Raw genomic sequence first — 24,641 nt, forward strand, 5'->3', positions numbered from 1 at the left:
TGGGACCAGCGCTGTGCACAACCTTCCCGGGGCAGCAGGGGCTGCCCGGCCAGCACACTGGGTTCAGCAGCCTCACCGTAGGAATTTATTGCCTCAGAAGTGACTGCATTCTTTTCTCATTTCCAGATACCTTATTCCATCTAACTCACTAGGAGAAGGAGGAGGAGGGTGGAGAGTGGTACATTTTAAAATGTGCACTGGTCCCCCTAGGACTCCCCCTCAAATAACCCAGGGAGGACCATACCAGCTCAAGCCTGGTTATCCCAAGCACAAAGTAATCATCCCACTCATGCTGAGTGTATGGTGGCCACTAAGCCTGCCCAGAACTGGCTTTGGAACAAGGTGTTTGAGCACACAGCACCAGTCTTGCCCCCTGCCTTGTGGGACCTCTGAGACCCCTTGGCCCCCTGCCTTGTGGGACCTCTGAGACCCATTTGGTCTCACCTAAAAATCTCAGGATTTCTAGACCCAAACAGTCCTAGCAAATTGTTTAGCCTGAACTCTCTAAGGTCAAGCAAAGAGGCGAGTGTTCCCTCTAACAAACCACCTGTGGTATGTACATTCTTTTTTTCTTTTTTTTGTGCAAGATTTAATAAAAAACAAACAAAAATAGGAATGGTTGCTTTCAACCTTTTCCAGGTTGTGAAAGGTTTGCCACGATTCTCAGGGGTGTGGTTCTAAGCGACATCAGTGGAACAGATACAAAATGCTGTCTTCTTCCCAGGCCGGAAGGCAGCGCACCTTCTCCTCTTAACAGCCAGACTAGCGGGTGAGGAGTCAGTGCTAAGACCCAGGCCAAAAGCTGGAGTGTCCTCATGGCTTTTTCTCTGACCAGTGGGGATTCCATCTACCTTGAGGCGTGCTGGCTGGGCCCTGTGTCCACACCAGCGCGTGGTGAGAGAGGGTAGCTTATCAACAGGCTGCTGGGCCTTAATACTGAAAGTGAGCGCAGTGGGTCACAGCCAGGAAGGGACTAACACAGATGCCCTCCCAGTCCCCACTGCTGGCCTAATTTTAGAATACCACGGAAAAGAGCTTTGATGAAGACAATAGGAAGTCAACACAGCAGAGAGTGGTATGGACAACCCAGAAGCCAGCCTCACACATTCCATGCCCACAGTTAACGATGACAACAACAGCAATAATAATAATAAAACAAAGGTACAGGTGAAAAGCAGCGCTCAGGGTGTGCTGCTGCAAGCTGGGGAAGGCGCGTGCTCAAAGTGGAGAGCCAAGTTACTGGACAGGAGGTCCACGGAGCCCTCCCTGACGCCCGACCTGCTGAATTTCAAGAAAGGCTGGCTGACTAAGCAGTATGAGGACGGCCAGTGGAAGAAACACTGGTTTGTCCTGGCCGATCAAAGCCTGACATACTACAGGGATTCGGTGGCCGAGGAGGCAGCCGACTTGGATGGGGAAATTGACTTGTCTACATGTTAGGATGTCACAGAGTATCCAGTTCAGAGAAACTCTGGCTTCCAGATCCATACAAAGGAGGGCGAGTTTACCTGTCGGCCATGACGTCCGGGATTCGGCGGAACTGGATCCAGACCATCATGAAACACGTGCACCCGACCACTGCCCCGGATGTGACGAGCTCGTTGCCAGAGGAAAAAAACAAGAGCAGCTCCTCTTTTGAGACTTGCGCACAAGAGGAGCCACGCACGGGAGCGGAGGCCAGAGGGCCGCTCCAAGACCTTTGACTGGGCTGAGTTCCGTCCCATCCAGCAGGCCCTGGCTCAGGAGCGGGTGGGTGGCGCAGGGCCCGCTGACACCCATGAGCCCTTGCGCCCTGAGGAGGGGCCTGGGGAGCTGCAGCGGGAGCGTGCACGGAGGCGGGAGGAGAGCGCAAGCGCTTCGGGATGCCGGACGCCACAGACGGGCCAGGCACTGAGGAGGAAGCCCTACGCGTGGAGGTGGACCGGAGCCCAGGGCTGCCTGTGAGTGACCTCAAGACGCATAAGGTCCATGTGGAGATCGAGCAGAGGTGGCATCAGGTGGAGACCACGCCTCTCCGGGAAGAGAAGCAGGTGCCCATCGCTCCTGTCCACCTGTCTTCTGAAGATGGGGGTGACCGGCTCTCCACACACGAGCTGACCTCTCTGCTGGAGAAGGAGCTGGAGCAGAGCCAGAAGGAGGCCTCAGACCTTCTGGAGCAGAACCGGCTCCTGCAGGTATGTACATTCTTAATTCCGGAAAGTCCAACAAACCTGCCCTGCTTAGCAACACAAACCGAGTTGGTCCTCATCTCACCGGGCGTTCTCCAATACACCTGTTTGTCCAAACAGCTTTGACTTGTTTTTATGCTTAGACCCCAGGTTCCAAGGAGGCTGGTTCAGGCCAGATTCCAAATCCTCGTCTGTGTGTGGGTGGCATTCTTAGCCTAGTCTCCTTACGGAGTAGATACTACGATACACAGGCCAGGCTGTCCCAGTGGCTTTCAATATTCCTTTGGTCCAGGTAGTTCAGCCTCAGCCACCAGTGTAGGCATCGCAGGGTCAATTGTCTTAGGAGTCGTGGAGAGTTCATAGTTGGGTGCTGCCCGGGGCCTGGCCAGGGCTGACCATAGACAAGGCGTCCCTCTGTGAACTCCTATTTTAATGCCAGCTTCCCAATAAATTTCTCAACTGCTCTTACCAGCAGGTATTTAAACTACTCAATAGAAAGTAACCGTGAAAATAAGGACACCTGTTCCCAAAAGACCCTTAAATAGGGGAAGTCCTTTCCTGCTTGTGCACAGCTGCACGTATAGCAACATGAGCCCTGGGACAGGGGACTGTCCTCTGCCCACTCTGGTGGCCTTGCCTAGCTTAACAATCTGTAAGCAATACAATACAAAACTTAAACTTTCATGTTGCAGTTTCACCCCTGAAGCTGTGTTCTCAATCTGACCCGTGACTATGGGGCCACCCCAGAGGGATCCAGTGAGGGCATATTTTGCTGTGTGGGACTCTTTGCTGCAGAGGGGAGTGGCTATGAGCTCAGTTAATAAACTCAAGCAGTTTCCTTCCAAACACACGTGTCCTACTTAACATGTCCAACAGAGATGATCGTACCAATAGCTCCTAAAACATAATTTTTTTTTATTATACTTTAAGTTCTAGGGTACACATGCACAACGTGCAGGTTTGTTACATATGTATACATGTGCCACGTTGGTGTGCTGCACCCATCAACTCATCAGCACCCATCAACTCGTCATTTACATCAGGTATAACTCCTAATGCCATCCCTCCTCCCTCCTCCCCCCTCCCCACAATAGGCCCTGGTGTGTGATGTTCCCCTTCCCATGTCCGAGTGATCTCATTGTTCAATTCCCACCCATGAGTGAGAACATGCGGTGCTTGGTTTTCTGTTCTTGCGATAGTTTGCTGAGAATGATGGTTTCCAGCTGCATCCATGTCCCTACAAAGGACACGAACTCATCCTTTTTATGGCTGCATAGTATTCCATGGTGTATATGTGCCACATTTTCTTAATCCAGTCTGTCACTGATGGACATTTGCGTTGATTCCAAGTCTTTGCTATTGTGAACAGTGCCACAATAAACATACGTGTGCATGTGTCTTTATAGCAGCATGATTTATAATCCTCTGAGTATATACCCAGTAATGGGATGGCGGGTCATATGGTATTTCTAGTTCTAGATCCTTGTGGAATCACCATACTGCTAAAACATTATTTTATTTTGAGAAAAGTCTACTCATGTTCTTTAGTATTTATTTATTTGTTTAAAGAGATGGGGTCTCACTATGTTGCTGAAGCTGGTCTCCAACTCCTGGGCTCAAGCAATCTTTCTGCTTTGGCCTTTGAAAGCACTGAGATTGCCTTTGTGAGCATCCTGCCAGCTCATTGGCCCATTTATTATTCAGATTAATTGTTTTTTGCTATTGAGTTGTTTGACCTCCATGTGTATTTGGATATTTACCCCTTCTACCATGTAGGGTTTGCAAATATTTTCTCTCATAATCTGGGTTGCCTTTTCATTTAGTTGATGGCTTCCTTTGCTGTGCAGGTGCTTTAGCGTTCAATGCAGCCCCGCTTGTCTATTTCCATTTCATTGCCTGTGCCTTTGATGTCACAGCCAAGAGATAATTGCCCAGATTAATGTCAAAAAGCTTTATCCCTATATGTTCTTCTAGTAGTTTATGGTTTCAGATTTTATGTTTAGGTCTTCAATCCATTGAGCTGATTTTTGTATGTGGTTTAGGAAAAAAATCCACATATACACATATCTCAAATTCTAAGGTAGTATACATTAGACACATACAATGTTTAATTGTCCCACGTATGTAAATAGAGCTGAAAATAATAAACATATTTTTATCTTTCAATCAATTCTATCTCTGTCTCACAGAACTTGTTTCACCTATAGCCTGATGAGGTTGCTGTCCTCTCTACCAGCTCCTGTAGGAGACTGCTCATCCCCTCACCTCGAACACTCCTTCATGAGGGGGGTAATGCCCTTGAATCCTCTAATGAATTATTTCTCTACTCCAGTGGAATTCAGGTCTGTTATGCGGGTCTGGATCTCTGAAGAGAAGAGGGCTCATTTTCAGAAAATAAGAGGCATTTATTCCCTGAAATTACTGAATTAAAGCACTGTTTCTATTATTTTCTGCAATATTAAAAGTAAATATTTAAGCAGGCAAAAATGGAAAAAGTAGTAGGATCCTTATCATCACCATGAGCTCCAACCTAGCACAGACACTAAACCTAGAGATTCATGCTAGAACGAAAGCTGGGAGGGCAGAGGAGCCTCAGAAGGATGTGGAGGCCAATGGATACCCACACCCTCTCCAACAAAATGCCCACCTCCTCTCACTGCAGCATCCATCTCTGAGCCTTCTCGCAGCAGAGCTATAAATCCAGGCTGGCTCCTCCATCCCCACACATTCACTCCTGCTCTCCCTCCTCTCCTCCAGGTGACCACAGGTATGAGGACCCTCACCCTCCTCTCTGCCATTCTCCTGGTGGCCCTCCACACCTGGAGAGAGCCGCTCCAGGCAAGAGCTGATGAGATGCCAGCCCAGGAGCAGCCTCCAGCAGGCGACCAGGATGTGCTCATTTACTTTTCAGGAGATGAGAGCTCCTCTCTTCAGGTTCCAGGTGAGAGACGCCAGCATGCAGAGCTACAGACTAGAGGGAAGGACGGGAGACAGGCTCTGGAATTGGGTCTCAGTGGCAGATGTCACTTAGGTGGCTTTACTTAACATCTCTGGTCCTGGATGTTCTCATTTCTAAATGGAATAGAGATCCAAATAAATCTAAGAGATTTTTCTTTCTCCAAAAACATGATTCCAAGATATGACTGTGAAATTCACTATGTTTAAGATATAAGGGGGATGCTACGTAGTTCCTTCTGGATTCAGACAAATAAGCTTAAGTATATAGAAAATATTTCACCCTGTCCATATAGGAGGTTTTAGAACCTGGAGAGGAGCTTAAGAGTGTGTTCAGGTGTGTGTGTGATGGGGCAGGAGGGCAAAAACATGAAGCCAAGGAGAATGAGTCTCAAGTCCTGTGTGACCAGCACTGCTCTGTGTATTTATTCCTATTGACTGAGATTGTTTCTGCTACCGGCTGCAATACAGCCAACATCACTCATCAGCCAACATGTGACTTCTCCAAGATTCCCTTTACCACCCACTGCTGACCCCATACTCAATTTCTGATGCTCTCTCTGGGTCCCCAGCCTCAACGAAGGGCTTGATCTGCCATTGCAGAGTACTCTACTGCCTTTTTGGAGAACATCTTGGTGGGATCTGCTTCATCCATGGCGAATGCTACCCAATCTGCTGCTACTAAGCTTGCAGACTAGAGAAAAAGAGTTCATAATTTGCTTTGAGCATTAAAGGGAATTGTTATTTCTATACCTTGTTGTCAATTTCCTGTTCTCATTCCAAATAAATACTTGGTAACATGATTTCCAGGTTTTTTCTTTTATGTTGTTTTTAAGGTGGAGTCCCAGGCTGGAGTGCAATGACAGGACCTCGGCTCACTGCAAGCTCTGTCTCCCAGGTTCAAGCAATTCTCTTGCCTCAGCCTTCTGAGTAGCTGGGATTACAGGTGCCCGCCACCACGCCCAGCTAGTTTTTGTATTTTTAGTAGAGACGGTGTTTCTCCATGTTGGCCAGGATGGTCTTGATCTCCTGACCTCATGACCCACCCACCTTGGCCTCCCAAAGTGCTGGGATTACAGGCATGAGCCACCGCGCCCAGCCAATCTAATAAAATAAAGATGCAAATTCTAGGAACTTCAAGGAAAAATTCAGGTTTCAGACACAGATGTATATGAAAGGTCAAATGATGCCCTTGATCTCTCCATCCGCTGCTCTGTCTTTTCACTCTGCCTCTTTTTCACTGGATCCACTCTCAAAGAACTCCGGTGTTCTCGGCAGACAATCAGTGTCAGCTTAAAGTTTATGCAGTCAACAAATCATTCCTTCTAAGGAAAAACCATCATGCTGTTTCCAAAAATGTTGGAGTTTCATTCAACCAACCTGGATCACACATCTGCCATTTAAGTTTAGGGGTTATATCAATTCTATTGAAACAACTTTAATTAAGGTTGAAATGAATGGGTTGCAGGAGTTTGAGACTACACTGGGCAACACGGTGAAACCCCGTCTATACAAAAACATACAAAAAATTAGCTGAGCATGGTGGCACACACCTGTGGTCCAAGCTATCAGGGAGGCTGAGGTGGGAAGATTGCTTGAGCCTGGAATGTTGAAGCTGCAGCAAGCTGAGATTGTACCACTGCAGTGCAGCCTGGGCAACAGAGTGAGACACTCCAGCCTGGGCAGCAGACTGAGACCGTGTCTCTGAAAAAAAAAAAAAACAAACAAACAAAAAAAAAAACAAAAAAAAAAAAGCAATTTTTTTGAAGGTTGGAATGGGTTGATGAGAAAGCTGTAATGAGTCAAACAAAGAGCCCAGGAGCACCACACTATGATAGACTCATTATCAGGACCTTCCAGGAGGAACAGCAACAGCAACACCCTCTTAGCTCCTCAGAGTATGTGCCGGGATGGTCATGGCTCCTCTGCCAGGCTGTATCCAACTGTTGCTCATCTTAATACCTCTCTCCTTCGGCCTGTGTCCTTTTGAGCTTGTCTTTTTCTTCCTTTCCAAGAGGACATGGTCTTTACCTAAACCTGGTGTCTCTGTAGGGCCAGGCTGACATCTTGTTGAAATGTAATGTGACTCTTCCTCCTGTCTCCCCTCTGTTTCCTTTTCCAGATTCCAGCTGTCCCTTGAACAGTTATCCAATATGTCCTGCACATGGCCTATCAATCCCTGACCACAAGACCCTGGGGAGGCGTCCAGCGTGAGCGCCAGCACCTTATTTTATTTGGAATATAGCAGTTTCAGTTTGTGATTCCACGACACATATTTGGAATAAGAATGTGTCTGTTTGTCCAAGGCTACTCTTATCAGGAGGGCTCTGGTAGAATGCCTTAAGACGTCCAAGAATGATAGAGAGACCACTGTTTGCAAAGAGACAGAATTTCAAGTGGGTTATTTACAATTCTTGACCAAAATAATTCAATGGGCCCAGATGCTGCTGTGACCAGCAACACCAACAACAAATGCCCAGACCCCAGGAGAAGGCGGCTGGTGTTCTCCACGTTCACCCCATGCAGATTCTAAGCAGGTCTCAGCCCCAGACCAAGGCTCTGCCTGTCTGAAGAGGCAGCTTCAGACAGGCAGAGGGTCCAGGCAACCCACTGAGACACTGCAAGTCTGGGGAACCCAATACAGATCCCAGGGAGGACAGAGTGGGTCTGTGTCCAACAAAGAAATGGCTCCAGGCCGGGCATGGTGGCTCATGCCTGTAATCCCAGCACAATGGGAGGCCGAGGTGGGAGGACTACCTGAGGTCAGGAGTTTGAGACCAGCCTGGCCAACATTGTGAAACCCCATCTCTACTAAAAATACAAAAATTAGCCAAGCATGGTGGTGTGTGCCTGTAATCCCAGCTACTCCGGAGGCTGAGGCAAGAGAACCGCTTGAACCTGGAAGGCAGAGGTTGTAGTGAACCGAGATCACGCCATTGCACTCCAGGCTGGGGGACAGAGCGGGATTCCGTCTCAACAACAACCACAACGAAAAACAAAAGAATTTGCTGGATACCACTATTCAGTAGTGAACCTATGCAGTTCCCTTGGGATAAGTTTATAAGGGACAGGAGCGCCGCCTGCTGTCCTTAAGGTGCTACTGTAGCGCTACCGGCCCATCTTTCTGTAAGGGCAGGTTCTCCTTGCCTGGGAATACAGTGTGGGCACTGCTAGGTCGCCCTCTGATGACTGAGGACATCTAAAGGTGGAAACATACTGAAGCTACTGAAGAGAAAAAGGAGAAACAGCCCTTGGCACAAACAGATTGCACCTCAGTGAAAAGGCTCTGGCTTCGATGTTGGGTGGGGTGGGGTGAAAGAGAGAAGGGCGCTCAGCAAAGAGAAGGTCCTCATGACCACCGGTCATCACAGGGAATGGTGGTTACTTCTCACGAAGCTGCAGGATCCTGATGGCTAATGAGGGGGAGTCATACCCATCATGTGTTTGCATTTGTTCACTGAAAGCTGGGCCCAAGAGTAACGGGCTTTGCTGAATAGGGCTTGCACATATGTATGTATGTGAGTATGGGGGCCGGGAGGAGAGGGGAGAGAGGAAAGCAAACCATTTGAAGTTCCCTTATTGTCCCCAAAGCCCTTTGATGTTCTTCTTGTTCCAGGTCCGCCATCTAATTGCTTGGTGCCTCTGATGATTTCATGAGTTGTGATACGGATCCTGAGAAGATTCCCTGCTTCCCGTCTGTCTGTATGTTTACCAACCACCATGTGAACTAGCCTGTGTAACTCCTATTCCATCTGGAGTAAGCTGGGGCCACTTCTTATTTCCCAAAGGTAGATCAGACAATTCCAGAATTCCCCTTTAGGTCAAGACCAGGAAATCAAGACCACTTATCCTTAGAAGAATCTTGTCCTCTTAGGTAGATCAGGGTGGCTGAGTAATAGCTCCTGGGTGAGATTGCCAGGTGATAGGGGAATTGCTGTCTTCCCCTTGAACACGTGGGGAAAGTGGTGTGGACAGCTTTAATTCACAATGAACAAGCACAATTTGGGGTGAAGGGCTGGGCGCGGTGGCTCATACCTGCAATCTCAGCAGTTCAGCAGGCCGAGACGGGTGGATCAGTTGAGGTCAGGAATTTGAGACCAGCCTGGCCAACACGGTGAAACCTTGTCTCTACTGAACATACAAACATTAGCCGAGTGTGGTGGCATGCACCTGTAATCCCAGCTACTTGGGAGACTGAGGCAGGAGAATCGCTTGAACCCAGGAGGTAGATGTTGCAGTGAGCTGAGATCGTGCTACTGCACTCCAGCCTGGGTGACAGAGCAAGACTCTGTCTCAAAAAAAATTGGGGTGAAGAAGGCAGGTTTAATTGGAAACCCGGTTCTTGGTTAAAAAGGCCACCTCACACTGGATAAATGAATGCCAAGTTCAAGTAAATATAAAACAAATGCAATGACACAGAAAATGCACATCTCTGGAAATGGCTGAAAAGTTTCAGAATTCTTTCACTCTGCACGGTCCTCAGCAATGGGATTTAACAGAAAGCGTTTATGTCCGTTGCTTTTCGAAGGACCTGGGAGAAAGAGTCTCTGTCCTGAGCGATGATGGTCTATGAGCAGTAAACCTCCCCTAGGTCCACAGCGGTCTCAGTAAAACGCTATTGCTAGGACCCACTCCACAGAGTGTCTGATTCAGCAGGTCTGGGGTGGGATCCAGGAGTTTGTACTGCTACCATGTTCCCAGGTGATGCAGGTGCTTCTGGTTCAGAGCTCTGGCTTTGAGAACACCTGCTGTGGCGTGGGAAATGGCATTGCTCTCACCTGGCTCCCAACAACACACCTCAGGGATCCTTGACCTGTTGGTTTCAGAAACCTTCCTCATACTCTGTTTTATTCACCCACTCCACAGCCATAACATCAATCTTCTTATCACTTGGAGATACTCTCTCCTTAAAAATGCAGATTCCAGCATCCTACCCGGCCTCATCCCCACCCCTCAATCTTTCTAACTCAGCCACTCCCACGCTGTCACTCAATGTCGTCAACACCTCCATTCTCTAGGAACACCACTATTTCCCAATCAGTTGTCCAAACTCTTAATTCTTTCACATTCAGCCCTGGTCTATGTTCCATCACTTAATCACTATTGTATGAGGACCCTACTCTCTCATCTTTTCCGCCTACTCTCTCATCTCCCTGGGCAAATGCCAAATACTAAGCCTACATCAATTTTATATTGTTCTCACCGTCACCTTGATGCTGAGAAAAAGTCCCAACCACGGAAATCCAATTAAAGCACAACTGAGTTCTCTGCCCTGCCTAGAAATCTTCCAAACATCCTTACTCTTCCAATCTCAAAAGAGAACAAAATTATGTCACAGTATCTATTCTAGAAAAGCTCTTTTTAAAAAACCTATTCACTCTTATGAAATGTGAAATGCGAGAGGCATTTCATAATTGATGTTTATGTTGAACTGCAACAATATACATGATAAAAATAAGTGATAGGCCCGGATGCGATGGCTCACACTTGGAATCCCAGCACTTTGGGAGGCCGAGGAGGGTGACGGATTACCTGAGGTCAGGAGTTCAAGGCCAGCCTGGCCAACGTGGTGAAACCCCGTCTCTACTAAAAATACAAAAATTAGCAGGGCATGGTGGTGCACACTGGTAATCCCAACTACTTGTGAGGCTGAGGCAGGAGAATTGCTTGAAGCAGCGAGGCAGAGGTTGCAGTGAGCTGAGGTCGCGCCATGGCGCTCCAGCCTGCCAGCAGTGCAAACTCTGTCTCACAATGAACAAACAAACAAAAATGATAGTATCATATAGCATAGAATATTGAAAGTTTTAGTTGTCCCAAAAGGGCTTTTTGAACAAACGATTTTACAAAAAAGTTGAGAGTGAAGAAAAGCAGTAATAATTGCCTCCACGTTTGAGTAAACCAGGTTTGCTTGGAAAAACTTAAGGACGAATATCTCTCAGATTACACTAATCCAGGTCACATAATAAACCACACTTAATGTAGCAACATAACACAGTTTCCATCATCTCATGCAGATTTCATTTTATATTTGGCCCCAAAGCACTAGTGCACCAAATATAGAAAAAGGAAATGTATTTGGTAACTTAAAAAATATTGGTTTTACCATTTTTGGTGTTATTTTGTTTTTTTAAAGCTACTTTATTGAGATAAAAGTCACATGACGTACAATTCGCTCGTTTAAAGTGCAGAATTCAGTGGTGTTTAGTGTATTCATCGATATGTGCAGCAATAACCACAGTCAAATTAATGTTCATTGCTTCACAAAGATCCCAAGGGCTTTCCATTCCTCCTTCCTTTATTCCCACCCCTCTACCTCTGAGCAACCACTAAGCTGTTTTCTGTCCCCACAGATCTGCCTACTCTGGATATTTCATATAAACAGAATCATGTGGTGCATGGTCTTTTGTGTCTGGCTTCTGCCACTTCCCCATGAGTGTTTGTGTGGACATAGGCTTTCATAGCTTTTGGGTACATACCTAGGAGCGGAATTCCTAGTTCACAGGGTAGTTCTATGTTTAACTTATTAAGGAATCCCTAAAACTGTTCCCCCCCCCCCAGACTGCCCCATTTTACACCCCCAACAGCAGTAAAGTTCTCCACATCCTCGAGAGCTTTTGTCTATTATCTGCCTTTTTGATTCTAGAAAACCCTGGTGGATAAGAAGTGGTATTTCATTGTGGTTTTGATTGGAATTTCCCTAATCAATAATGATGTCAAGAATTTTTTCATGTGCTTATTGACCATCTATATATCTTCTCTAGAGAAATGTCTAAAGGGATCCTTTCCCCCTTTTTAAAATTGTTTATTTAGCTTTAAGTGTTTAGTCATAAGAGGTCTGAATATATTCTGGATACACGTCTTTCATGAGATATGTGATTTGTAAGTATTTTCTCTCATTCTGTGACTTGCCTTTTCACTTTCTTGATAGTGTCACTTGAAACACAAAAGATTTTAATTTTGATAATATCCAATTACCTGTTTTTCCTTTGGTTGCTCATGCTTTTGATATTATATCTAAGAATCCATTGCCAAACAGAGGTTATGAAGGGTTGCCGCTATGTTACCTTATGAAAGTTTTATGCTTTTAGATTTTACATTTAGATTTCTAACCCATTTTGAATTAGTTTTTAAATGCAGTGTGAGGTAGGGTCCAATCATTCTGATGAATGTGGCCATCTAGTTTACCCCCCACTTGTTGAAAAGAATTTTCTTTACTCCATTGAATGGCCTGGGCACCATTGCAGAAAATCAGTTAATAACCATAGACACATTTTTATTTCTGAACTCTCAATTCTATTCCACCGATATACGTCTATATTTACAGCAGGACCACCCTGTCATGATTTCTGTTTCTTTGTAGGATGTTTTGAAAACAGGAAGCTTTTCTTCTTTTTCAAGATGATTTAGCTCTTCTGGGATCCTTGCTATTCCATATAAATTATAGAATCACCTAGTCAGTTTCTACAAAGACATCATTAGGGATTCTGAAATAGATTGAGCTGAATCTGTAGACCAGTTTGGGGAGCACTGATGTCTCACATTAAGTCTTACAATCCATGAGCACAAGATCTCTTTCCAGCTCACTGACATCTCACATTAAGCCTTACAATCCACAAGCATAAGATCTCTTTCCAGTTATTGAGATATTCTTAAAAACTTTTCAACTTTTTGTGGTTTTGGGAGTATAAACTTTGCACATTTTTGTTAATTCAACTACTAGCTGTTTTCCTTTTGATGCTATTTGTAAAAGGAGATTTTAGCTTCATTTTTGAAAAGTTTATTATGAAAGAAAAAATACAATTGATTTTTGTGCCCTGGTCTTCTATTTTTCAACCATGCTAAACTCCCTTATCACTTCTAATAGTTTTTAATAAATTGTTTTTGATTTTCTACATATAAAAGATCATGTTTTTGCAAACAGAGATTATTTTACTTCTTCTTTTCTCACCTGGATGTCATTTAATTTTTTCTTCATGCCTGACTGCCCTAGAACCTCCAGCACAGTGTTGAGTAGAAGTGGTGACTTCAGATATCCTTGGCTGGTTTCTGAGCTCAGTAGGACAACATCTTTTTTTTATTTTTTATTTATGTATTTATTTATTTATTTTTTAACCATCAAGTATGATGTTAGTTGCAGGTTTGTCATAGATGTCCCTGGTGCCAAAAAAGTTGGGGACTGCTGCCTTAACAGATGGAGAGAGTTCCCCTCTAAACCCAGTGAGTGTTTTCAGGCCTAATAGTGACTCATATTTCACTAAGTGTATTCTTATTTCTTCATCTTTTTTCTCTGTTCTTCATCTGTTTTCTCTTATTTCTTCATCTGTTTTCTCTTTTCTCTGGACTGTGTAATCTTTTATCTATCACTGTACACATTTTCTAATTCTTGGTTCTGCCAGTTTAAGTATACTATTGAGCAGCCGTGAATAACATTTACATTTCAATTATTCTACTCCCCAATTCCAGAATTTCATGTGTTTCTCTGTAACTTCACTTTATTATATTCTGTCTTTGAAAAGATATTGTCATCAGTTTCCATTAGTTATGTAATAATGATTTCTTTTAGTTCTTTAGTCACATTTATCATTAATACTTATTTTTTCTATTAAGTTCTTTATATATTTAGATATTTACCTTTATTACATGTATTGTTTACAAATATTTTCTCTCTCTTGCTAGGTTGCCTTTTTGCTCAGTTAATTGTTCCCTTTGCCAAGCTGATGTTTTACAGTTAAATGAACTCCAACTTGTTTATTTTTGCTTTTGTTACCTCTGCCTTTAATGTAATATCCAAGAAATGATCTCCCAGTTCAATGTTAGTAAGCTTTATCGCTATGCATTCTTCTAGTAAGTTTTATGATTTCAAGTCTTATACTTAGGTCTTCAATTAATTCAGAGTTGATTTTTACATACGGTGTGAGATAAGGGCACAAATGTAGATATACATCGAATTATCAGGTTGTGTACTTTCAACAGATGTAATTTCTAATTGTCACTCCTCTCAATACAGTTGGGAATAAAAAAACTTTTTAAATCTTATTCAGACCAACTCTTTACCTAGTATCCCACAGAGCTTATTTCACTGACACCCTGATGAGGCCATTGTCCTCTCCACACTAGCAGCGGCAGGAGACTATGCCTTCCAGAACCTCAAAAGCCTCCTTCATGAGGGTGGAAGTGCCCTTGAATCCTGCAATAAATTACTCTCTACACCAATCAGGTCTGGCTCTGGCCTCGGGGTCTAGACCACCAGAGAATAGCAGGGCTCATCTTCAGAAAATAAGAGGCATTTATTCCCTGAACTTATTGAATAAGAACACTGTTTCTTTTCTTTTTTGGACATTAAGAAGGAAATGTTCCAGCAGATGAGACACAGGAAATTATATCATGATCCTAATCATCCCTTTTGGCTTGGACCCAAAACAGACACTCAATCAACAGACTTGCTGTGATGAAAGCTGGGAGAACAGAGGAGCATCAAAGGGATCTTGATGGCAAAAGCAGCCCTTCCCTTCCCCAATCATATGCTCCACCTCCTCTCACTGCAGCATCTGTCTCAGGCCTTCTCCCAGCACAGCTATGAATCCAGACTGGCTCCTCACTCCCCACACATCCACTCCTTCTCTCCCTCCTCCAGGTCACCCCAGCCATGAGGACCCTCACCCTCCTCACTGCCATTCTCCTGGTGCCCCTCCAGGCTCTGGCTTGAGCCACACCAGGCAAGAGCTAACTAGGCTACAGCCCAGGAGCAGCCTGGGACAGATGACCAGGACTTTGCCATCTCCTTCACAGGGGATATAAGCTCAGGTTTTAGAGCTTCAGGTGAGAGCTGCCAGCATTGCAGAGCTAGGAGTCTAGAAGGAAAAACCAGGAACCTCTAGAATCAGACTCAACAGCTGGCTCTTTCTCTTAGGTGATCACCTCCCCAGGCCTGAGTTTCCTCATGTGTATACTGAAAACACAGAATCAGATGATATTCAATGGACATTAATCCTCCAAAGATATCTGGTTCTGTGAGAAGTCAGTGAAATTTAGTAATCTTACGCTATGTGAAAACACTGGGGAGTCTCGCTGGCATCAAGGTTGAGAACCCACTTGGAAAGAAACATATTTTTCTGTTTGTTCATTAGAGGAGTTTCACAAATGGGAATGGACCTAAGGGTGTATTCAACTGTGTGTGTGAAGAAGCAGCATCACAAAAAAGTGAGCAAATGAGAATAAGCCTCTAACCCTGCCTGTGAGCAGCACTGCTGTGTACGTTGATTCCTACTGATTGAGCCAATCTTGCTGCTGCTGTGATGTGGCCACCGTGGTGAACGCAATCAGCCCAGTAGGTAACCGCACAGGGATTCTCCTTATCAACCACCTCTGACCCCAGTCCTAATGCCTGATGCTTTCTCTGTGTCTCCAGGCTCAACGAGGGGCTTGGTCTGCTATTGCAGAATATCAGGCTGTCAGTTTTCCAAACACCGCTATGGGACCTGCACCAGTAGTGGGATCTGCTGTCTTTTCTGCTGCCTCTGAGCATGGAGCACAGAGGAAAATGTGTTCATCATTTGCTTTGAGATCTAGAGAACTTTTGTTACTCCTTTACCTTGTCTTCAATTTTCTTTTCTTCTTCCAAATAAAGTCTTTGTAGCAAGTTCTCTGTGTTTCTACCTGTTTGCTGCTTAATGCATCTCTTAATCAAGACTCTTTTGGATGCAAGTACCAGAATCCTAAATTTAGCTTTTTAGGCAAAATACAATTCCAAATTCTAAGAATATCAAGGACAAACATTGGCTTCCGACACAAATTGATTTACAAGCACAAATTATGCGGCCGATTTCTCCTTCTACTTCTCTGTCTTTTCACTCTGCCTCATTTCTATTGAATTCACTCAAAGGTAACTCCCATGTGTTAGGAAAAACAATCATTGTCAGCTTCCAGTTTACACAATCATAACATCTCTACTTCTTAGGAAAAAAAAAAAACCATGTTCTTTCCTGAAGTGTTGGAGCTTCATTGAACAGACCCAGATCACACATCTGGCTTTGAAGACCTGGGGTTGTCACAGCTCTATTGAAAAACATTTAATTGAGATTGGAATGGACAGCTAAGAAAGCTGTAACAGGATGGGTGTGGTAGCTCATACCTGTCATCCCAGCGTCAAAGAAATGGTTCCACACCAGGAGCAGTGGTTCACGCCTGTAATCCCAGAGCTTTGGGAGGCCGAGTCCGGTGGATCACCTGAGGTCAGGAGTTCAAGACCAGCCTGGCCAACATGGTGAAACCTCGTCTTTACTAAAAATTCCAAAATTAGCCGAGAGTGGTGGCATGTGCCTGTAATCCCAGCTACTTGGGAGGCTGAGGCAGGAGAATCACATGACTCTGGGAAATGGAGGTTGCTGTGAGCCAAGAGCATGCCATTGCACTCCAGCCTGGGTGACAAGAGCGAAACTCCATCAAAAACAACAACAAAAACAACAACAAACCTGCAATGAGTACAACAAAAAGCGCAGGAGCACCTCACTGCAACACACTCATCACCAACATTTTCCACCCATGCCAGGGAAAATCAAGATTTTCATATTCATAAAGTTGTCTTCACACAAACAAAATGCAGACTCCTCAGCTGTATTCTGAAAAATGCACCCTTGAGACAGGAGAATAGGGATGTAGGGTAATCAAGGGTTAAGGCATAAGGAAAAGAAAACCAGGTGCAGTCAGTTCTAGGCAAGATTAGGCAGAACACTAAATTCTTTTAGCTTAATAAAAACCCTAAATGGGGGGCTTTTGAGCCACTTGCTTGAAGCGACTCCCACTCTGTGGAGTGTCAATAAATCTGTACTTTTGTTACTGCGTTCTCATGTTGCTTTGGTTTGTCTTTCATTGCTTCGTTCTTTTGTTGCTTTGTTTGTACGTTTTGTTGAATTATTTGTTCAATGCACTAAGAATCTAGACAACTCACAGTCAAGACCTTCCATCTGGTAACACTGTCTTGGGTTCCCTTAAATGTGCAGAGGACCTGATTCTACCTGAAAATACAGTTTAAAAGGGGCACGAGGAAAACAGATGTGAGGGAAAAGCTATCCAAGTAATCTGCGTCCCTGCCTGTGCTGCAGGGCACTGAGGTTCTGATACCCAGAACGCCCTGCACATCAGCCAGTGAGCAGGAAACCAGGTCTGGAGAAAGGGAATGAACCAGGAGCTCAGCGCCCACTGAGATGCTCAGAGCATTTGCCGGGAAGGCCACAGCGCCCCCTGTGGTTCTGCCTCCAACTGCAGCCTCCCCCCCAGGCCCAGCACACCTTGGGTATGTACCTTCCTGAGCCTGTCTTCCTCCTCTCCTCCAAGAGGACAGGGTCACTCCCTGTGTCCCTGAGGCCAGGCTGACACCTTGCTGAGGTGTGATGTGACCCTTCCTGTCTCTCTTCTGTTTCCTTCTCTAGACATCCATTGAAATTTGAACACTAGTTCAACATATCCTGCAAATAGCCTATGAGAACATGACCACAAAGCCCCAGAAAGGATTCCGCGTGAGCCCCAGAGCCCCAGAAAGGATTCCAGCGTGAGCCCCAGAGCCCCAGAAAGGATTCCAGCGTGAGCCCCAGAGCCCCGGGAAGAATTCCAGCGTGAGACCCGAGTCTTTATATTACTTTAAATTTAGTAGTGCTAGTTTGCGATTCCACAATACATTTTTTGAATAAAAGTATGTCTGTTCCAGCCTTGGCTACTCTTATTGGGTGGTACTGGTAAAACGCCCCAAGAACTCTTACAGTGACAGAGAGACCACAGTTTGCAAAGAAAGAAAGAGTGTTTCAAGTGGATTATTCATCATTCTTGAATAAAACAATATAATGAGTCCAGACACAGCTATGACTACCAACACCAACCACAAATGCCCAGCGCCCAGGAGAAGGAAGCAGGTGCTGTCCACGTCCAACCATGCAGATTCCAAGCAGGTCTCAGCCCCAGACTGAGGCTCTGCCTGTGTAAAGAGGGAGCTCAGGGTTCCAGGCACCCCGCTGAGACGCTGCACAGCTGGGGAATCTACTGCAGACCTCAAGGAGGACACAGTGGGTTCATGTCTGACAAAATAAATGCTCCCAAATCTTCCCCCTTGTGTAGACAGTGAAGGACACACATTAGCATTCAGGGGGTGAAAAACAAGCAACCTTCCTTGGGTTCCTGTAACTGCCTTGGAGTTGGAGTCATGAGGTCCTTGAACTAACTCTGCAAATTATTCCTAACTGTCCACTGGGCCAGGATCACTTCATTTTGGGGCACCTGCTCTTCACCTAGAAGTCCACCCGGCTCATTCCTCCAGCTCCTGGGGTCTCAGCTAAAACATCCTTTGGTCACTGAAACCTTTCTTGGTTTCTCAATTTAAGATTGCAACAAGTTCCCCTGGATACCTCCATCCTCCTTGTTCTCTTTATTTCTAACTGTAGAATTTCAAACCATTTCACATTCTATACATTTCACATCCTATACATTTCGCTTACTCTCGGTAACAGTTGTCTTTATGCTGGAAGGGAAGCTGCATGTTTCCCTGCATGTTTCATTGTTGTACCAGCTATGTGTTAGGCAGTCATCTGGGCACAGACATCAATAAATTAATTCTGATTAATTAATTATCCCCAACATCACATAATATTACAAAATTCCATTTGTATTATTCAACTTCATAGAAAAAAGCTGAAACCTACAGAGGAAAAAATTCCGCGTGTCAGTTCATGTGATACTAGACCTTTCAAAAACTAAAATCATTTAAGAATGAAATATAGAAGAATATCATGGGTTAAATGTGGCTTTATGTAACAGTAGGACTTTAGAACGAAGAGATCATTTTGTCTTGGTGTGGCAAGGATAGGTTTTATGGTGTATCTTAAACTGGAACATAAAGATGTTTACAACTGAATAGATTAAAAAGAAGATTAGAGAAGACTGTTGGAGAGAATGGTATCAGGGACAGAGATATGCAAGGTCAGGGTCTAAGTCTACTGGATTTGGAGGAGTTAATGTTGCAAGAGAAGAGGATGAACTAGTAATTCGAGCTGATATTCTCAGAGGCATCTATCAATTTAAGGGAAAGGGGCAGATGAGGACAGAGTATCCCTGCTCCTCTGTGTGGATAAAGGCATACTGGAAGAACCACAGGAAGATTCTGCTACTGCAGTCTAGGGTGGGCAATGACAGCTGCAAACACTAAGGACAGAGAATGCAGGGAGAGGTGTGAGGGTCTCCAAACAATGGGAGCAACTTGCTTAGCCTCGAATAAAACCCAAAGCTTATTAATGGAATGCACACACACAGGACATTTATGGAATGCTGATGAGATATTTCTAACTTAAATAAGCCACTCATACGGTAGGAGGAGAAAATAAAGAATAAGTCAAATATGAAGCTAACCCTTTGAAATGTCATTTTCCAAGAAGAAAGTACCCTTTTCTCTGTGGGATGATAGGAGCCTAAATTCCATAAATGCAAATTGGGAAACACAGATGGCCCAATCACACTGCTCAACCTTCCCGCCAGCAACCTGCAGTACTTTTCCACCAGCTCACTCTAGGGCTTAAACTCTCCTGTGTTTGACCTCAACAGAGTTGAGTTCAGCTGCTGTCCCTATTGCAAGGAGTTAACACCTATTGGGACACTCCTCAATAACCAATTCCTTGGCATTTCAAAAAAGTATCTGGTGCAATTTTTCTTTTAAACAAAGGATGTTGGCTTGTTAGTGTTGCTGTTGATATTTTGTGCTTATTTATATGATATTCTGAACCCTGTTTACAAAGAAAAAACAATGTAAGAGATGAGAAAAGTACTTGTTCCCTTTTCTGAACTTTGGCATATTTTTCACTCTAATATTTGCCAGAAGGTCACTCTCACTACCTCTCAATGCTTTGAGATCCTGGATAACAGTGACTCCCTCATCCTTTGCACCAGCCCTCTACCCATGGCCACCCAACAGCTCCTGACATCACCTGGAATTCCTCCATTTATGAACATCAACTATGAAGCTCCCCATCCCTGACTCACCCACTGTCCTTCCAGCCTCTCTCGTAGCCGTCCCTCCTTCCCTGCTGATCAACGTTAACAAGGCTGTTCTCCCCTGGGGCTGTGCATGGGAATCACCAGGGAGCCTGATGCCTGAGCTGCCCCCAGTATACCTGTCGTCTGCTCGCAAGCTGCCCCCGGGACACTTGTCATCTGCTCTCATCTCCTGTCCTTGTGCACTGCACCATCTTTGCCTCAGGTTCTCTGCGTTCAGTATTTTTGATGGTTTTTGGATGTCTTAATGGGGTCTTGAATTCAAATGTCAGAAACCAATGACAAGCTAAGTTAACATTTTGGCTCCTATATCTTGGAATTGAGGAGGAATTCTGGCTTTAGGAATTGCTTGATCCAAGAACTCAAAGCATGAGTTACATTGTTGTTTTTACCTTTTGTTTCCCCTTTGTTTTTCTTGATCTTATTTTGCGCTGTCTCCCAAGGTGACAGCCATGTGAATCGTGGTCATCTCTCTATGACCTTTGTTGCTACTCTCCAGGAGAAAATCCCTACTGCTTTCCCTGTTGTTCCAGCCAACTCCGGGGTCCCATGGCCTCCTCTGAGTCTGTCACTGCAGGGACAGGTTGAGACTCCACCTGGCTCCCGCACCACCTCTGCTCCCGGCAGTAAGAATTTAAGAATGGGTGAGGGGGTTCTTCAGTCACTCCTAAGAGTCCACAGTTCCATGCTGCCATGACGATGGGCTCTTTGTGACACTTTGGGAATAAGGTGAGAGGGTTCTGCCCCACTTCATCAATATTATAGAGAAGCTGAGATTTACACACAAAAACAGTGCACACATTCAACTTCTCACCAAGACTGTGCCTTCTGTTCATCTGGGACTGTGAGAAAAGATACCAAAGAAAGTAGTGGATTGAAACAGCATGATCAGGTCTTCACTCACACATTTGCAATTGGGGTTTGGATCCTTCCACGGGCATAAGAGGAGAGGTTCTGCTGAGATCTGAAAATTCCAGGGCCAGGACACTCATGCACAGGTGGCGGGTGGTGCTGGCTCAGCTGGGAACTCTGAGAAAGCTGAAGGATGAGACCCTGTGATGTGCTGGGGTCAGATCAGGCCAGCTCATGACAGAGGAGTTTTGTGTGATAATTCTTAAACTGTCCATAGCTGGGAGCATTTTAACCACAGACATTTACAAACATTGCAAATCACAGTTTTGTTTTTGTCTTTTCCTAGAAAACTGGTTCCTCTGTGTTCTCTAGCCTATCCTTGCAGGTGGGCTCAGTTCCTTTCCCTGTGGAATGTTTAGTCTTCCTCCAAGCATGGTATCTGGGCTCCAAAGGCACCAGCCCTCTTAGCACATGTAGACTGCTAAAAAAAAATTTAAGTGCCATTAACCAAGTTACTCTGATATTGCCTGGAAGGTCACCCTCACTACCTCTCAGCTCTCTGTCCTGCTGGACAATAGTGACCCTTCATCTTCTTTGTTCCAACCCTCCACACCCTAACTCCTGCCACCACTCAGAACTGCCTATGGAGGCTGAGAAGTCCAAATCAAGGTGGTATAGAATCACTGTCTGGTGAGGACCAGTTTTTTGGTTCATATACAATATCTTCTCACTGTGTCTTCATCTGGTGGGAGGAAGGAAGGAGCTCTCTGGGACCTCTTCTACAGGGACACTGATTCCATTCATGAGGACCCCACCGTGCTGACCTGCTCACTTCCAAAAAGGCCCCTTCTTTTAATGCTATCATCTTAGGGTCTAAGACTTCAACATACGAATTTCAGAGGAAAAATGTATCAGGCCACAGCACCATCCAACACAGAGAAAGTGAAAGTCACCAGTTCGCTAGGGCCTAATCCCAGAAAACAGCATGGCATCTAGTTGCATGTAGTCTGTTGGTCAAAATGTCACCCATCCTAGACCTAATAGGAGAGAACAAAAACCTTCCTTTCTATAAAAAAGTAAAAGGATTTAGGGGCCATATTTGAAAACAGCTCAAGGAACTATTTCCTTATGGTTTATTGTAAAATAAACCTGCTGCAGACATCTGCTGCAGACGCCAACACCGGACACATAGACAGCTTGTGAGAGGCGGCTGGGAAAGGTGGACAAAGGGCAGGGGACTTGGAGCTTCTGCCTGTCCCAGCTGGATCTGCGGGCCCGGGAGTGGCTGTGTGGCACAGGCAGCACCAGGACCCTCCCTGCAGGACGGGGGACAGACGGCTGAGGGGAAGGACAGGGCAATGCACTCTGAGGAGCTGGGAGGTGGAGGGTCCTCCTCAGAGCTCACTTCCATGCAACCCCCGCTCTGTCCCACGCTAACACGCGTGCTGTGTTCCGTGACTACCCTTTCCTACCAGGTCAAAACTATAACCCTATGCCTGGGTCCCAGGTTCTGAGTTTCATGGTGAGGCCCTCACTACCACCCATCACAACTCTCAGAGCCTCTGGACAAAGCACACTAGTCCTGGCTATGGGCTTCTGCACGTGTAGTCTTCCAGGGAAGGTAGCTCCTTATGCCTTGGGTGGAGCAGGTGTTCTCCTTTCGTGGCATTTCTTCGCTTCCTAAAGTCATGGTTATTAATGTCTCTGGATGTGCTATGGACACCCAAAGCACCAAGGACCTTCCAAGGGCCATCACTTTTTTAATTCTCAACCCCCTGGCCACCATCTCCTCATCACAATTGGGCTAGACCCACTGTGCTGCCCACCTTGGTGATCACAGAAGAGTTAGCTTCTTTTTCCCTTAGAGATAACATCATTTATATGTTCTCCAATAATGAGACCTCCCCACACCATCACAGGACATCCACCATCTCAACATCAAACATTTACTGAACAATGAATTGTGGATGGATAGTAAACTATGGTCTTCTGAGGACTGACGCCCCAGGCCCACTGGTACCCAGCAGGGCAAGGAGGCTTTTGCTAGACCACAGCTCTTCATTTGACAAGCAACTTCTGGCACAAGCTCCCGTTTTTACTGGTTTTAAAGGTTAGCTAATATTTCCCACTTACTTCTCCTGGCAGGAAGTAGGGATTATTGCTCCAGAACCCACCGAGGGTGCAGTCAGAGGCAGCAAATGAGGAGAAGAAGCCTTCCAACTAGAGACAACAAATACATCAGGCAAAGACCATATGGAAGTGCCATCACCAAACGTGGCCATGGGGGAGAAAGTCTCCAAGGAAAAGCGGGTGTGAGCTGACCCCATAATCTGTGTCAATATGGAAGCACTGGGAAGAAGCCCTGAGTGACAAGATGTCAGTGTTCTCCATGACTGATCTTGCTTGGTATCTCATGTACACATGCCTTGTGGGGTAGCTGTTAAACCCAGGCCTTGCAGCCTAGAGAGCTGCTGGAAAGAGGATAGCTCTAGTCAGAATTTGTACCCCAGGCTGGAAAACTGGGGAATTCCCTGTAAGCCCTGTTAGAGGGGCTACACCCCAAATACAACTTGACCTGTGTCCAAGGTGGGCAACTCAATTCTTAGATATTGAATGGGTCCCATGGCACCAATGCTTAAACACCAGCCGCCCTCGAAACCTCAGCTCACCCTGTTTTAAGGATGAGGAGGTGGTTCTCTGGATGCACAGACTTCAGTCCAAATGGGCTAACGACACCACAGCACAAACCCAGACTGCAGCCTGAAGTGTTGGAGCTTTGCATTCACAGAGAGCATCCAGACATGATCATGGACTCAGTGATACACCTGTGCTCCAATGTATACGAGTTATGGATGGAAACTTCCTATGCCTCCCAGGAAGCACCACTCAACTTTGCTAAATGCTTATCTGAAGACCCACAAGGGCTGAGAAGCTGTACACCAGCAGTAAAATGAATGCCCAGACTCCCACTTCCCTTCTTGGGTGGCCACCTGGAAAGACCACCCCCACCCTGAAGGCTAATGCTTCAGACAAGTTCTTGGCTCAGATGATCCTAGATTGTTTAACCTTAAACTGTTCATTGGCCAAGCAAGGAGGTGATTGTCCCCTCTGGGGAACCACATGCTACGTGTACATCCATAACTCAGGAGAACCCACAAAAGTCTTTTCCACATAGCAACAGAAGCCCAGGTGGCACTCAGTCTCACCTGGGTGTTCTCCAACATCCCAGCTCAGCCAAACGGCTTTGATTTGTTTTTATGGTTAGACCCCAGGTCCTCAGGACACTGCTTCAGAAACAGATTCCAAAACCTCTTCTGCGTGTGGGTGGCATTCCTATCCTAGTCTCTTTGTAGGGCGTATACTACGATATGCAGCCAGGCTGTCCTGGAGGCTTTAAGTACTCCCTTGGTGCAGGTAGTTCACCTTAGCCACAGTCAATGCAGCACAGGGTCAATTGTGTTAGGAGCCACGGAGAATCCAAAGTTGGTTGCTGCCCAGGCCTGGCCAGGGCTGACCAAGGTAGACGAGGGGTTCCTCTGCGGAGTTCTACTTTAACCTCACCTTCCCACCAAATTTCTCAACTGTCCTTGACACCACAATTATTGAATGGACCCAACAGAAAGTAACCCCGGAAAT

At 45.5% G+C, this 24,641-nt stretch overlaps 1 protein-coding gene and 1 pseudogene across 1 annotated transcript; both read left to right on the forward strand.

Moving 5' to 3' along the window:
• Positions 1-1,077: 1,077 nt before the first annotated feature.
• On the forward strand, positions 1,078-2,294 carry LOC115899617 (annotated as a pseudogene).
• A 2,643-nt stretch (positions 2,295-4,937) lies between these two features.
• LOC115899678 (defensin-7-like) lies at positions 4,938-5,808 on the forward strand. Its single transcript, XM_030937943.1, has 2 exons — positions 4,938-5,109; positions 5,696-5,808. The coding sequence occupies exons 1-2, from the start codon at positions 4,938-4,940 to the stop codon at positions 5,806-5,808; spliced, it is 285 nt and encodes a 94-aa protein (XP_030793803.1).
• The last annotated feature ends 18,833 nt before the right edge of the window (positions 5,809-24,641 follow it).

The sequence above is a fragment of the Rhinopithecus roxellana genome, chromosome 9, assembly GCF_007565055.1.
Source record: "Rhinopithecus roxellana isolate Shanxi Qingling chromosome 9, ASM756505v1, whole genome shotgun sequence".
Classification (NCBI taxonomy): domain Eukaryota; kingdom Metazoa; phylum Chordata; class Mammalia; order Primates; family Cercopithecidae; genus Rhinopithecus; species Rhinopithecus roxellana.